This window comes from Ptychodera flava, assembly GCF_041260155.1.
Source record: "Ptychodera flava strain L36383 chromosome 3 unlocalized genomic scaffold, AS_Pfla_20210202 Scaffold_25__1_contigs__length_14229661_pilon, whole genome shotgun sequence".
NCBI lineage: Eukaryota > Metazoa > Hemichordata > Enteropneusta > Ptychoderidae > Ptychodera > Ptychodera flava.
In genome coordinates, this window is record NW_027248279.1 from 7380562 (window position 1) to 7396345 (window position 15784).

General features: G+C 37.8%; 1 protein-coding gene across 1 annotated transcript; it reads right to left on the bottom strand.

The window, feature by feature from the left end:
* Positions 1 to 5745: 5745 nt before the first annotated feature.
* Positions 5746 to 13910, bottom strand: LOC139125591 (uncharacterized). The gene is made up of 3 exons (XM_070691692.1): positions 13679 to 13910; positions 7952 to 8113; positions 5746 to 7009 (listed from the first exon to the last, which is right to left on the bottom strand). The coding sequence occupies exons 1-3, from the start codon at positions 13725 to 13727 to the stop codon at positions 6723 to 6725; spliced, it is 498 nt and encodes a 165-aa protein (XP_070547793.1). The 5' UTR covers positions 13728 to 13910; the 3' UTR covers positions 5746 to 6722.
* Positions 13911 to 15784: the final 1874 nt, after the last annotated feature.

Here is a 15784-nt window from a genome sequence, read left to right on the forward strand (position 1 = left end):
TTATATGCAGTAGACATAGATTCCACTGAAACAACGATGGTCAGTGCTGCGTTCAGGCCGCACGCAGAGTATCCAAAAGTCACGTCATATGACTACGACTACATACACTACGACAATAATTATCTGAACGATACAAATATATTACAGTACATATAGGCGACTATATGCCCAAGGGTAGTTGACAATTTGCCAGATGTCAATAGGGCAAATGGTCTCCTGTCCCGAGGGCACATAGACCTTTATTTGGGCCATGTTTTTATTACATATTTATTTTACATGGTTTCACTTAAAATATTTGTGTGTGTTTTTTGCGAATGACAATTCTATGCATTTCCATATAAGCCGAAATTATTTTCATATTCGAATGGCGCATTGATGTACCTTAACATCGTTATGCGAATTACCGATTTTCATGTTTCATTTCATAAAACCGGATTTTATAATAAAACTAATAATAATATTGTCCAATCTCAGTGGAAAATTATCTTTGGCACCAGGCGTTAAAAGCAAAACACTTCAACTACATAAAGAACAGTTACACAAAACGACAACTACACATAAGCCAATCCTAAATCCTCTGTTAAAATGGAAGCTCTGCTTCCTGACGATAGTGTTGACATGTTCTTATTTAAAATGGCAACAGCAGACGGGATGAACGATTTCTTAAAAAACATTTTTCTTTGCTCTAGGCACCAATAATAGGCAACCCGAAGGAAAATATTGGAAATGACTATGTAATGGGTGAAATTTGTAATTCAAAATCAACAAGCTTTTCCTCCGAAGAGCCTGTGTGTACATTTTTTCCAGGTCATTGAATCGTACCCCAACTAGTTTTTTGCAGATATTAACAAGTCTTGATAATCTCGTTTTATCTCTGACGGAGAGATGGCCAAACCAAGAGATAATATTAAAAGTTAGTTTTCTACGTAAAACATGTATTTTGAACACTTTTACATACCACAGTTGTTGAGTTGAGAGGGTTTCGGTTCACTTTCAGTCAAGTGATGACTATACGCCCTCAGCGTCATCGACGAGTTACTATTCTATATTATAGCCAGAACAAGACACTGTGATCCCGAGGCTTGACCATTTGCCCGACGTAAGTATAGGGCAGATGGCCATTGTCTCGAGGGTACATAGTCCCGTGTTTGGACTAAAATATAATTAAATTCCTTATTAATATAGTTTTCACTCTCAATTTTGGTCGCTTACATATAAATGACAAGCATATGCTTTCCATGTCAGACAAAAAATCAGTTGAATAATAGATACGGTAAACCACTCGGTTTTGACTAGTTCACTTCATAAATAAGCACTTTCTATCGTAAACTGGTAAAAATCATGTGATATTACGTGACTGGTTGTGGTTTATTGCTTAATTATACAACAGAAGCGCATTTAAAGATATTTTTTGTACCATTAAATAGCCGATAGCAGTAACATTGATGAATTTTATTATTTGTTCGTTTTCATCCTGTAACCTTCTGCTTCGAGTTTTGGACATTTTCGAGTAAAAAAAATATTTCATCAACTCTACATGGAAACATATCGATGGTAGCAGCACAGAATAAATAAAACAAGTATGACCACCCTAATTTATTTGTAAATAACTGGAAATCTTTCAAACCAGCCCATATACAAATTAATTTTCAAAACGAAAACAATGTCACAAATGGTTCTTCAGATACATTGGTCTACAGATATACATTTTTAGATGCGTAATAAATATATTTAAATACTAGTTAAATTAGCAGACCAGAATGTGCAGACTGTTAAAAGACTGTAAAAGTTTACAGAGTTGCCTCCAGTCTGGAAGAAGGGAGGGAGATATTCTTGTCATAGGTCTTTATAAATAGGACAGATTGAGAGAAAATGACATTCATCTCTATTTTCCTTCAAATTACAGAATACACATGCTCCATTTTAAATCGATATTGTGATGTCTGCCTTCTTCTATTACTAGTGGCGATGTAGAGCATCGCAACCGAGCAACATTTTAAATATATTTTCTGTTACAGTTTAATGGAAGTTATCTCTCTGGTTCAAATAAACTATTTAAACATGAATAAGTGCGCAGTTTTGGGTTTGCAATTGTTGTCGAGGTCACGTGATGCAAAGTCATACTGGTATACAGTAGTAAGAAGAGGACCAAGCTCTCAACAATATATCCAATTTTCGAATGTTATTCGCATACAGGGCAGCATTTCAACTGATTTCAACTGCTCAGAGAAGTTTGTATAACTACCCAGACGCCACGGAAGATACAAACCGTTTCTTTAAAATCGGGACATCGATGGAAACAGTTATGAAGGTAAGAGGCTCGTTGAGAATATTCAATTTTTATAATATTAATTTGATATATAAACACTTATAATTAGTATTCAGCAATAATCATCGCATATTACGTCATTTTATTGTTTGATGAAATTTAGCTCCCTCCCTCATTTGATAGGTCCAAAAACAGACACTATTGAACATAATAAAGCATCTAGTTGCATTTCGAGAGCAACACATAACACGCCCCCGGGGGGGGGCGTAAAAGTAGAAATTTCAAAACCAAAAATACATTTCAAACAAATGTTCATTCGCAAGTGTACTTTCCACAGCCATTCCATAGTATTAAAAGACTCTACACTATGTAAATTACCTCTTGAGGGCAACTTAAGCTCTGCATACCAACCCACTCAATAGTTCTAATCTCTATGCATGTGAAAATAAATAATCGACAACAGATGAAGAAAATCATACACACTCAAATATAACTTCAAACAATCCTCAGTTCCCGTTGATACTGTAAAGCATACTCACTGATTACAGCAAGTATTTTGTGTGCTGAGACAAAGAAATATTGTCACTTTATGAGTAACCAATTATCACTATTTGCTCGATGTACTCAAACTTCAAGATCTAAACTGGACAGACATTCCTCACTGTCTTACAGTTGCCACGAATAATTCTCCTCATTCCTACGGAAATGTTCAGTCCTTACCCGGATTCCTCAAAACTGTCGTCGCTTGGTGCTCTTAAATTAAAACTTTACACTAAAGTAGGGAGTTTCATTGTTTGTTGATTTAGCTGAATTTTTATACCATTTTCGAGGTCTACGATCTTCTAAATAGGTAAACAGGAGCCTGTCATCAGACAAAAGTTTGCTATTGGCACGCGGGACTTTTTCGGCCAAAACTTACGTGAATTTAGAGAAATAAACTGCCTCATGCTTCTGAGAATGTGGAGTTTTTTACACAGACATTTGCACGAAAGAATGGAAAAAGTCGCCGTAGACCTTACGGTATACGGTGTGGACTGTGGTATCAACGATCGAATGCAGCGATCTAGATCTTGTACTATACTGCAGTGTCACAGACGAAATTGTATTCATGTTGGCCTTTGTTGGAATTTACGTTCGCTTTGGCACAATTTAGAAAGGCATTTGCTGGTGTAAGTTACTGGTTTCAAACTTACTACCCCGATATCTTTACGGAATACAAACTCTAGATCTAGGGCTTTTTGGCTATAACGGTCTCATTTCAACAAAATGACCTTGACTGCGCGTGGTCGTTACAATTGAAGGCAAAGTAAGTGAAAGTATAGCTATCAGCTTTCGCTATGTACCAGTGTGACAAAGACTACTGAACTGTTAAACATATCAAACGTTTATCAAGTAAATTTGAAGTTGACAGGTAGCGAAATGTGTTTGTATGACTGGGAGGTATCATCAGATTAAAAGTGTGTTTTATACCGCAGACTGTTTGTGATGGGATTAAATGAGCTACTCAATAGATTGCTATTGGCATGAAGGTGCACAGATTCTTTAAGATTTGCCCATTTCCATAATTAAAAATGCATTATTAATTTTGCGTGTGAGCTGAAAGTGTAGATACAGAGTTACATCGATCAGAGCTAGCAAGCAGTGCATATAGCCATCTTTAGTCAAATTTCTTGGAAAGCATTTTTTATGATTTTGTGATACATCTCAACCATCTCTGCAGGATTTAGAAAGAAGGTTGACGACCCAGGCTTTATTGATTCACTTTATTATTTGAAAACTTAATTAGGAAATCTGTCGAGATAAAGAAATTGTTGGCAAGGAATAGTATTCGCCTGAACCAACGTGATACAGCTTTTATTGCATCTCTTTTGCAGCGAATTGTCAACAATGAAAAGAAAGGTGTTAAATGACAAAATAGTGTCAAACTTTGTTTCTTAGCTTGTACTGTCAGACCTATCAGTTGGCTTTTGGCTTGTTGGTTCTCAATGAAAAAATAAATACGATAAAATAGACCAATCAAAAACGATGTAAGAATATAACATAGTTGTGTTATAGATGCGTCACCGAAACATTTTAATTAGTGCATTTCTTATTATTTTTTAACAAAGAAATTTCATCAAATTGGAAATATGAGTTCTGATGAGCATCGTGAATGGCAAACTACGCAGTTTGAGTTGGACTCCAATGAACCCCAGGTAGTAAGATTGGGTGTGAAATATGGTGGTAGGATGGAAGTTTAGAGAATTAAATACAAACATGATAACAACAACAAGGAGGCCCAAGAAACCAAACATGTATACAAAAATTATTTCTTGGCGCATTAAATGGTAATTTTGATATCATATAAGGGCGTGATAAATGCTGTTTGTACATTTGTGTTAACATTTCATATGAATAGATTGATTTACAGTCCTAGTCACAATACTACATAGATAGCTGGTGAGGGGTTTTAACTTGAAACAAACGCCACAATCACAATGTATAGCGCCCTCACACAAATGCATTCATGAGACGTCACTGTAATTGTCAGTAAATGAATCGCACATCGCAAACCAGAGTACTGTTTAAGATGTTTTATTGCAAAGATTCCGTTACAAGCCTGTGCATATATAAGTTTAGGAAATATGTTTACGTATTAAAAAACTTCAACTTCCAAATATATACCAAAAAATACACAGTAATAAAATCTACACGATAAAGTATGACTTCTGACACGGTAAAGTGTCAAAGTAGAAGACATACACAGCATTCGCATAACAAGGAACAGGTCTACAAACAAACAAATAAATGAACTAAAAGCGTGTAGGATTTACCCGATGTAAAATAAGGGTCTAACTCCTCTGTTATTGTACTATAACTCAACTTCTCTCAACCCTGAATTTCCAAATGTTGGGTTAATTTAGGTACGTTACCAGGAACTCAAATGGAACATCGATCATACCACTCAGTTATCCAAGTTTACCCTTGAAACCTTGGTGATTTTTAAAAGCATCACATGAAAATGCAGCGTCATTTGTGCTCTTATAAATAATTGTCCCAGTTTGTGATCCGATATAAAGCCACCAGTCCAAGACAATATATTGGCCTGAAGCAACATTTCAAGAGAAAAATTGTTGCTACAGTATTTTTGTGTGAATCAAGGTTAGCCATTTTGACGCCTGTACACATATCCGTGTGGATGCTGAGGTGAATACGAGAGTGTATATTGGTGTTTACCCTAGATGAGTATTTGGATAGACGGAATCATTCATATTTCCACAATTGACACAATTGAAGAGCCTGACTTAGTACAAGATTACATTCATTTAGTTAATATTGTTGTTAATTTCGGACGCATGCTTGAAACTTGATACACCCATAGTTATGCATTGTTCAATTGTGACGACAACATAATAATTTTTCTTTATCTTTATATTGACACACTCCTGAATAGTTGGGAAAATATCAATCATTCTATCAACAAACCATACTGCACATTTCTTGCATCTTTTTAATATTTTAGAAAGGAGAAGTTAGGGTTACCGTAAAGGGTCAGTTGATGTAACCTATGAATATTTTACTTTTTATATACCAAAGTATTGTCCAACTCTCCAAAGCATGTTAAGATACACATTATTCAGCTTGTCACCACTTAGCCAGTACAAGTGAAGACTGCATTATTACTGTCGACATAAGTGAAAAGTTTGATGCGGACCAGGATTCAAATATGAACAAAACAGTGTTTAACAAACATGTAGACACAGTGTTGACAAGCAGAATTATGGACGATTGAACACGTTTTGGATGTTGAATAACATAATATGCCGTCGGTATACAAAAAAAAACAAAACAGAGGGAATAAATCATTTAGCCCTGTAATTACTCTGCAACAATTATAATAAAGGTTTGTCCCTGTACAATTTTTACAAGAAATAGTCAGCTACTAATGTTTCACACGATTTCATGGCATTGTGAATAATTATCAAATTATTCTACGGAAAGGTTTCAAGAAATTTTGTCTGTTTGATAGATGACCTTAATAACCATTATCTACAACATTCATCATTCTTAATCTCAGCTAATCGTCGTGTTGTTGCATCTTTCATCTAGACAGGCATCATTCCACCTATAAGTCACTAATGAATAACATTTGAACAATTTGAGATCTGACTGTACTCAGCTAGGTTTCTATTGTTTGAAATTTGTTAGCTATATTCCCGTGCTCTCTGTTAAATAAGAATCAGAGATGGTCACATGTTGCATCATTCATTGCTCTTCTCTTCTCATGTCTTCTACAGTCACCTTCTTTTGTCTGACGAAGGGAGGAGTTCATCTCTAAATCTGATCTATCAGATTGGGACCCTATACTATTCTTGTACGCTACCCTATTATCATGCATATACGGTTTCTGATATAATCTGCGTAAAACAAAGTACAAAGCTATGAACTAAGATCAGATGTTAAAATGAGTCAATCATTTGCAATGATATTTCGCACCAAATATTGCCAGTATCAGTCCGATAAAAGTCGTCGTCAATTCGACCTGTGCCCTACCGACCTTTGACTCATCAGAGTCGTTAGCGTTAGCCTCTTCATTACACAGGTCACCTTGACAACAATAACGACACCTCCATACGTTGTATTTTGTATCACAGTGATAATCTACTGCCAACTTGTCCTTCTCCTGAAGACAGTCATCAAGGGAGTGTTCACTGAATGAACCGAAGCAACCCTTTGTTATCTGGAGTTTGCCGATGTCACCTGAGAGAAGACGCAAAGGAGTGAAGAGTGAAATTCTGAGTGAGTGAGTGAGTGAGTTCACTGGGTGGGCGAAAGTGAACGAATGTAAGTGGGAGAGTAAATGCGATTACGGACAGATACGCTGACAAACCGACTGAGATGTAAGCATTGCAGGCGAGTCAACATAAGGAACCCCTGGTATTATATATTTTTTTAAATCCATTGCTATAACAACCTCGGCGAACGGCGCCATAAGGGTCGTGGTGTTTTTATTATGACATTTGCGTGAAAGGGAACCACCATCAGTGTGGTAGCTTTTTACTTGGTTTTACTTTTTATTGGATTGTTTTTGAAACTTTCTTTTTTTATTTCACAATTTTTATTGAGCTCTCCTTTTGCTTACATGCCCTTTTACAGTATTATTTTATTTTATTTTAGTACAGAATGATTTTATATAATTTCATTTACTTTTATTTTTTATCTTTTTATTTCACCATGTATTTATTGAGCTTTTTCATTTTGCTTACATACCCTTTTTACAGAATATTTTTTAATGTACAGCGCCTTCGAACAATAATATTGGATAAATGGCGCTTTTTAAATTGATTGATGAAGGACTCCGAACAAGGCGTAAGAAATATAAACGGAGGTTTCCGTACACAAAGCCTCGTAAATTGGGTAGCTCAGTATGGTACTTTTTTGTTTTGTTATATACTTTAAATTTATTTCAGATTATTCAACAAAAATCAGTGAAATTCGGCACATTTTTGTTTAATTTGTGAAAATGAGAAAAGGGAAGGGTCCGGAGGGTTTTAAATGTGGTTCGTCGGGTTATGGGAAACGTGTTCTTTATCTTTTTGTCCTAGCCCCCACAATGCTTTGTTGGATTCGATGACCTCGCTCTGGGGTGTGCAAAATTCACTGTAAATCTGTGCCTGATATTCACATAACTAGTCATCTTACTGTTGTACTCGACCTGAGTAGAGCAGGTATCGTGAGTCTCATTGGTCGGCAGAACAGTGTCGTCACATATCGTTTCATTTAGACATTCTGAGTTGTCATTGGCAACGGGTGGCATTTGACCGTCATACTGTTCCTTGCAGATGTAACACTTTAGGCTGTACACTGAAAGGTAAAATGTAAAATGGATTGTCATCAGCAGACATCGAACAACAATTTCTACTTTTATTACCACAACTTGGTTACTGCCTTGGATGTTGTGACGTATTTTACCTGGCTCCATCTGACACGACATGTAACGAAGGTGTAACACAAGGTTACAAAAGCTGTTCATGTTTTTATAGCAAAGGTAAAATAAAAATAAACATTTTTGTCGGTGTCGATCTGTACCGTGACCAGAGTAAAAGAAACTAGACACACTTGCTAACAACTTTAAACCAAGCATCAAACTGGTATGACGAGTTTCATCAATTTTAAAATTGTCAGCGTGAATGACTTCAATGGGGTCGTTGAAGCTGTCGTGGTCAAAATTAAAACGACCTTCACTAAATGAAATTGTCGACTTAAAAAAATGTCCATCTCTGGGATCTTGATAATTGTTAGCAAGAATTTACGTTTCATATTTTGCAAACGTACCCGGTTGACTTATTGGGTGATGATATTACAGCCAGAAACCAACAACTATATCATACCAGTAGGCTATATTGATGGCAAAAATGCAGCGATCTGATTGGTTGAGACGTGAAACGAACCGTGGTATATTCGCGATATACCACGGTTGGCACACGCGCCAGTGCAAAAATCCTTTTCTGACGTTCCATGCCAGAATTTCAATACTGTTTTGACAGCAATAAAGCTTACATGGCGACGGTATACCACTCGACCAGGTCACTTCGAATATGCACTCGCTATCGCTCGTGCATATATATGGTGAACTGTTCAAAATCTCGTGGTACACCGTATAGCTGGGTGTGCTTTATTGCTTAAACAATCGACGCCAAACCAGAATGTTAATTGTAAAATCAAATAATATAAAATCAATGTGTCACTCCCTGAAACATTCGTGAAAGTGGATCAGCTAGTTCTACCGATAAATAGTGAACACATTATACAGACGTACAGGAAATGTAGGTCAAGCAGAAGTCGTTTTCGAACCATATTACTCACATTGTCTTTGTTCATTATATATTTAGTGTATTAGTAACACTCTAAGAACACAATGGGACACAAATACCAGCAGATATACCAATAACTGATGTCGCAAGCGATATACACAATAGGTAAGTTTACAGTAAACGTTTTGAACAGCGTAACTAAGATGAATAATGCATTGATCCCTAGGTCAGGTCTTTAGAAATCAGAGTTACTTCAACACATGTCGTCCCAGGTGACAAGATTCACTGGTCACTGAAGCCATATACGAAGACCCTGTCTATTTATATCACAGTAATCATTCAGCTATGCAGTCGCATTTCACTCTCTACAAAGACCTGTCACCGTATTTGACCAGCAAATGTACTACCCACAAAGACTAGACTCCTCAGGCTGCGCGTAATTCACCGTTGCGCGTCAATAAAGGATCCTAACAACAAACAGTTGGTTGTGTAGGAGCAGTAATTCCTGTTTATACAGAGTGAAAGCTGAACATTTAAAGTATAAGACAAAAATTACAAATTCAAACAAAATCGTTTGGTATGATCCATGGTCTTTCAAACGGCATTCCCATATTATGTCAATACCAACTTTAAAAAGAATACAGGAATTAGCATTGTCCGTGATTTTATATATTTTACAAGGATTTTTGCCGAATGATGAGTAGAACATCACAGACGAGTTCATAGGTGTGTTCATATTGATTTTTGATAGCATTTTGGGGTTCCTATGGGTGAACTATTATTGTCATGTTTGTTTTATAAGTGAAAAAAAACTACTTGACAAAACGTTCAAATATGACATCAAAGATTAACGAAATTGGAACTAATTTGGGATAATTGGATGGTGAAGTAAGGTCGTTTTAACCTGCAAATGTAAGCTCATCTGCTTTTCTTTTTAAGTTACACACTTGTTTTTATGAGTAATTTGTAATATTGCAACAAATAGCTATACTGCACCTAACACTTCAGATAAATTTGAAATATATGAAAATCCATTGTCCCAAATTAGTTTCAATCGTGTTGATTGTTAAATTTTGAATTGCATGTCCGGGACGATCAGACTCTGGAACAAACTAGTTTAAATTTTGTTTGAATAGTCAGCGATACTTATTTTTCCGCAAAACAACATAAAACGACTCTATAAAACGAATAATGAGGTCCACGGTGAGTTCCAGTTGGAAATACGCATATGACACTGAGTGGGGTCATCGCCACCGAACCGCTGGGAGCCAAACCATAGGCTTTCTTGATAGTTCATTACGACACTGACTTAACTTCCAAAATAATATAAGTTAACCTTTAAGTAATTCGGCCTATTGCTGCTCTATCACCGACTACCAATACGACCAATCTCCAACTCGTGCTAACACTTGACAGTAACAACAATAATTTTCAACATTTTTCCGTCAGCCGTCGACGGTTACTGTTCAAACTGTGAACTTTTTGATCTGTAACATGTTCAATGTGCTGTAAGGCAGAGAGCAGAAATTCAAATTCCAGTTCACGGCTTACAGCGCGCGTGACAGTGCGTCGCGTGTTGCGATACTCACTGACAAAAACACTGAGCTCGCATACAGCGCAGCACGTCACTCTTAAAGGCCTGAGTCGGTGTCATCTTGCAAGGAAATTTACATACCAGATTGCAATTTCAATGGAAAACAAAAGGCTCTAACCCTCAATACTCCTCTTACAGCCTAAAACAAACTTGATCCCAGGGATCAAATCCCTGGCCTTTAAGAGAATAAAACATTTGCGTAATACAAGTTCTAGGGCCTAATTTACTTTCTAATTAATGATACCAAACAAGTGAGGTTATGTCAAAAAAATGACTTACAAGAAGACAGATGACGGTCGCAAAATTGTGATTTTGCAGTACCTTTCAGAAACATGACTGTAACAGCTATTGCATCCCTATATCTTTTCTGTTAAAATTCATTTTCGTATTCTAGGGATTTCATGGCTTCTGAAAAGCACAGGTTTGTTATCCTGTGGGGTGCACGTAGACCCCCTCTAGCCCACGGCCTATAACACCCTCGGCAAGCCTCACACTTTAATTTTGGCTCTCCTCTCGCCCTTGTCCGTTAATAAACGATGATGGTCAGAGCCTCGCTTTTAGGGATGGACCATTAGATCTTGGGAGGGGGGTGGTCACAATGAAATTGTGAAAATTTTTTTTTTACTATTGTAAATTTCTGATTTTTTGAGCACCACAAGCGGCCACGAAGCGGTCACGGGGGGGGAGGTCAGGAGAGGGTGTCCCCTTGCTGCTGTTGGAGCTTTTGAAATATAGAGATTAAAATGGTGGTATTTGGTGTCCCCCTCTGCCGTTGAATTTTTTGAAAAATAGAGATTAAAATGGTGTTATTTGGTGGCACTTGGGGAGTATTTTTGCGGGGGGAGGTCAGGAGGGGGTGTCCCCCTCCTGCCGTTGGAGCTTTTGAAAAATAGAGATTAAAATGGTGTTATTTGGTGGCACTTGGGGAGTATTTTTGCGGGGGGTGGTCAGGAGGGGTTCCCCCTCCTGCCGTTGGAGCTTTTGAAAAATAGAGATTATAATGGTGTTATTTGGTGGCACTTGGGGAGTATTTTTGCGGGGGGAGGTCAGGAGGGGGTTCCCCCTCCTGCCGTTGGAGCTTTTGAAAAATAGAGATTATAATGGTGTTATTTGGTGGCACTTGGGGAGTATTTTTGCGGGGGGAGGTCAGGAGGGGGGTGTCCCCCTCCTGCCATTGGAGCTTTTGAAAAATAGAGATTAAAATGGTGTTATTTGGTGGCACTTGGGGAGTATTTTTTGCGGGGGGAGGTCAGGAGGGGGGTGTCCCCCCTCCTGCTGTTGGAGCTTTGGAAAAATAGAGATAAAAATGGTGTTATTTGGTTTACTATTTTGGTTTCCTGGCTTCCCTTTCTACTGCGTGGTGAAATGCCTACATTCACCCCACCAAACATCATGCATATCTCATGATTTACAATTAATTTGACAAGCTGAGAAGCTAAAATAAGCTAAATAATATAGTTAAAATTGCATATTTGTGTTTTTAGAGCAATTGATGCACTTTTTTGATCAAAACATCTATTTCTCTGTAGCAGCATGTCCAAATTGATTGGATGTGTATAGATGTGTTGAAATTTCAATATTTGTCTGAAAGGGCTTGTCCAATTTCTTTGAAATTTGCTACACAAAAACGATTATTCATGCAGATTTATTCAGTATTTGCTATCGAGAAACTTCCAAAGTTCAACCCTTTTGTGTGTTTTTGTGTTGGGATTTGTTGGATAGATGGCATTCTACGTACGGTAGTGTATTGTTGAATGTTAAAACATGTGTTGCTGTTGTTTTTTGAGGCTGTTTTTTGAGAAAAAAAGAATTGAAAATGCCTTTTTAAAAGCAAAATAATACATAATGACTTGATATGTTGTTTTATCATTATTGACGTGTTTCTACTTGTTCAGCCATTCTTGCATTCATCATTGCAATAAAATGCTGTGAAAAAATGAAACTGATGTAGCCTGCATCTGTTTACCTTGATCTTAAAAGGCAATACAACTTTCTGTCTTGACAACCATACCATAGTTTCAATGTTTTACCTAGTGTACCTGCTTGGTTTGTACGCAGGAAACAAGTAGAAAACAGGCTCTATAATTTCATAATTTTCAAGTGATCAGAATACAAAAGTCCTGAAAAGCTAAGATAATCACAACTTCCAGTATAAGGGATACAGTCAAACTCAATGTATAAATTACAATGAAAAATGTGCCTGGAGGATGTAGTAAAAAATACAGAAAGTTGCTTTCAGTCGGTAAAATCTAAAAAAAATTCAAAATTTTAAAGACTTTTGCAGATTTTTTTTTTACGCCTTTGTCTTCTGATTTATTTTTTTTTTATTTTGCAAACTAGTTTGAAGATTTTTTTTTTCCTAACTTTTTGCTCTGAAAATTTTTTTTTTCTGTTTTTGACCACCCCCCTCCCAAGATCTAATGGTCCGTCCCTTAATGTTGAGTAGTAACTCAACATGCGGACGAGCACATAGCTCCCTTTAACGGCAAGCTATCTGGTTTATTATGCTGAATAGTAATTACTATGAACTCGAGGTCACTTGCATGATGAAAGGCTGAGTCACACGGAAATGGGGTATTTTCGTTACGCATAGTGTAGTACATCCTATGTAGCCACGGTGGTATGATCTAATCTATATCGTGATTAACTATTCTAACGTGTGAATCGAAACCGAAATCGTCACCTTAAGCTTGCAGCTGCCGAGTAGTTTTCTATCGATGGAGTCAGATTCTGTGTGTGTCGGCTACTGACGACACACCCTGCCATATCAAATAAAATTGTCACACCCAGAGAATGTAGTCAGCTCATGGTGCAGTAAATTCCACGCTTTTCACGACCTAAACTCAGACTCTGAAGCCGCCATTATGCGATCAACAGAAATACATAGATCTAATATTCTGTGCTGATTCTTGACACATGATGATGTGGGAACGTTGGTTGTCCGATATGACTGAATCGTCAAGTCGCGTGTAGGCGGCGCATTGCTTGTGAACCCGTAAGTGACATAACCTTGACACTTACCACAAGTAGATACGGCAAACATCATGAACAGGGTTAGGTATACCTTCATATTGTAGAGCGGCTCCAGCGAGATCTATCCAGAAAATTATTGATTTCTATCAGGAAATGTTGGAAATAATGGCAACTATATAGGGCTGTGGACGATATAGATCAATGTTTGTTGTAGCTACGCCTTTCACTTTTGAGTGACGTGTTTAAGGTCAGACTCGTTGATAAGGCTGCCTAGCAAAGTGAACATTGTAAACGTCCGCCCCCTGGACGGCTTCTTCACAAATATTCATTCGTGTTTCTGTTGTAAGAGACCTGGACATCCTATATTTTATATGGCATGTGGGACTATTATATGAAAAAAAGGTTTCAGTGCAAACAGGGAAATTTGTAGCTACGTTATAATGATTTCAAACGATATCGTTCAGGCGTAATTTGCATTCGCTAACCTTCGTCGGGATTACATGATAACATGATTCATTTGTTGCAGAAATATTATAAACTCAAGTCTTTATCGTCCAAAAAAATTATGCAAGCAAGATTTTGTTCAAAAGGTGAAAAAAACTGACTTTGCAAGCACCTGGAGCCCGATTTTGTCTCCGATACAGTCAAATTTTAGGAAAATGCACAATACGCAAGCAAAGATTCATACGATACGATTATCAATAAGTGATAACAATTTCTATTATAGGGGACAAGAATGTAAACAATGTACGAAAGATTGATATTAAACATGAACGATATTATTGATGATGAAAGTTTATTTTCTTGGACTTGTGCGGATTCAGACTTTGAACTATGATAGCCAATCAGCTTTCAGTATTCATAGCCGATCACAACGAGTTTGTGATGTTGCGGTATCCTGCCAAAACTGGATACTTTTCTCACGTTCTATAGATATTACTGTTCAGTACTAGTTTAGTGTTGTTGAGTTTTAGTCAATAAAGCGGTTGAACGCTGATTCGGGTGTCGATGATCCAGTTATTTATACTGACCCAGAACCTTGCTCATATCCCCATCCCGTACATTTTTTGGTGCCGAGACCAGGATGGCAGACGCTCCAGAGCAACCCGTATCGACACCACTCACGAGACTGAAGGGAACGAGAAGAGGCCATCGGGCTTCGCTGACCAAACTCTTCAACAAGGCCGAAAATCTCATCGCCTCTTTCGACTCTGAAGCCAACAAGACGACTGCCCTCGACAATCTCATTACTCTAAGTGAGTTGATAAACTCTAAATACGATATTCTTGCATCAGTAGATTTGAAAATAATCGAAAGTGTTGACGAGGGCGCACTCGAAGGAGTCATCGAGGAGGCCGACGACTATAATATTTGGTTCTTATAATAATATTTGGTTCACATAGCGCACATATCCACAAGTAGATGTGATCAAGGCGCTTTACAATTATTATTACCCCTGGTCACTGGACCTAATATGATACCACTCAACTCCCTGGGGAGCAGACAACAGCTCACATGTGCAGCCAATAAGCGCAGCAGAGCTAAATGCGCACATTACAACCACTGTCCTACCATACCCATCACTCCTGGGTGGGGAGAAGCAATGAGGAATAAAGTGCCTTGCCCAAGGACACAACACCACAGCCATGCCGGGGCTCGAACTCACCATCCTTTGATCGTGAGTCCACTGCTCTAGCCACTGGCCCATGATGCCTCCGATAACCGATCTCCATAACGTGTTCCACAGGAAACGCAAGATATGTAGATTTATCGACAGAAATTCGGAAAGCTCATCACCAGCCAGATCTAACAACGGAGGAAAGTTACTCGCAACTCAGTCTACTTCTGTGAAGACAACTAGTCTACCGAAACTTCAACTACCCACCTTCTCCGGAGACATACTGATCTGGGTGAGTTTCTTTGACGCCTTCAAGTCTGCTGTCAATGACGACAAAAATCTGGGAGACGTACAGTGAGTGCAAATCAAGATTCAGCTGTCGTATATGCGGTAGAAAACATCACACGTCTCTTCATCAAGATCACATGGACAATAACACTGATAATTAGAGCTGCAAGCAGCGTTGGCGGGGCCCAAGCGGTTGCCATGGTTGAAAGTACTTGCATTGATGATACAATGTGCAAATTTTGAGCTTC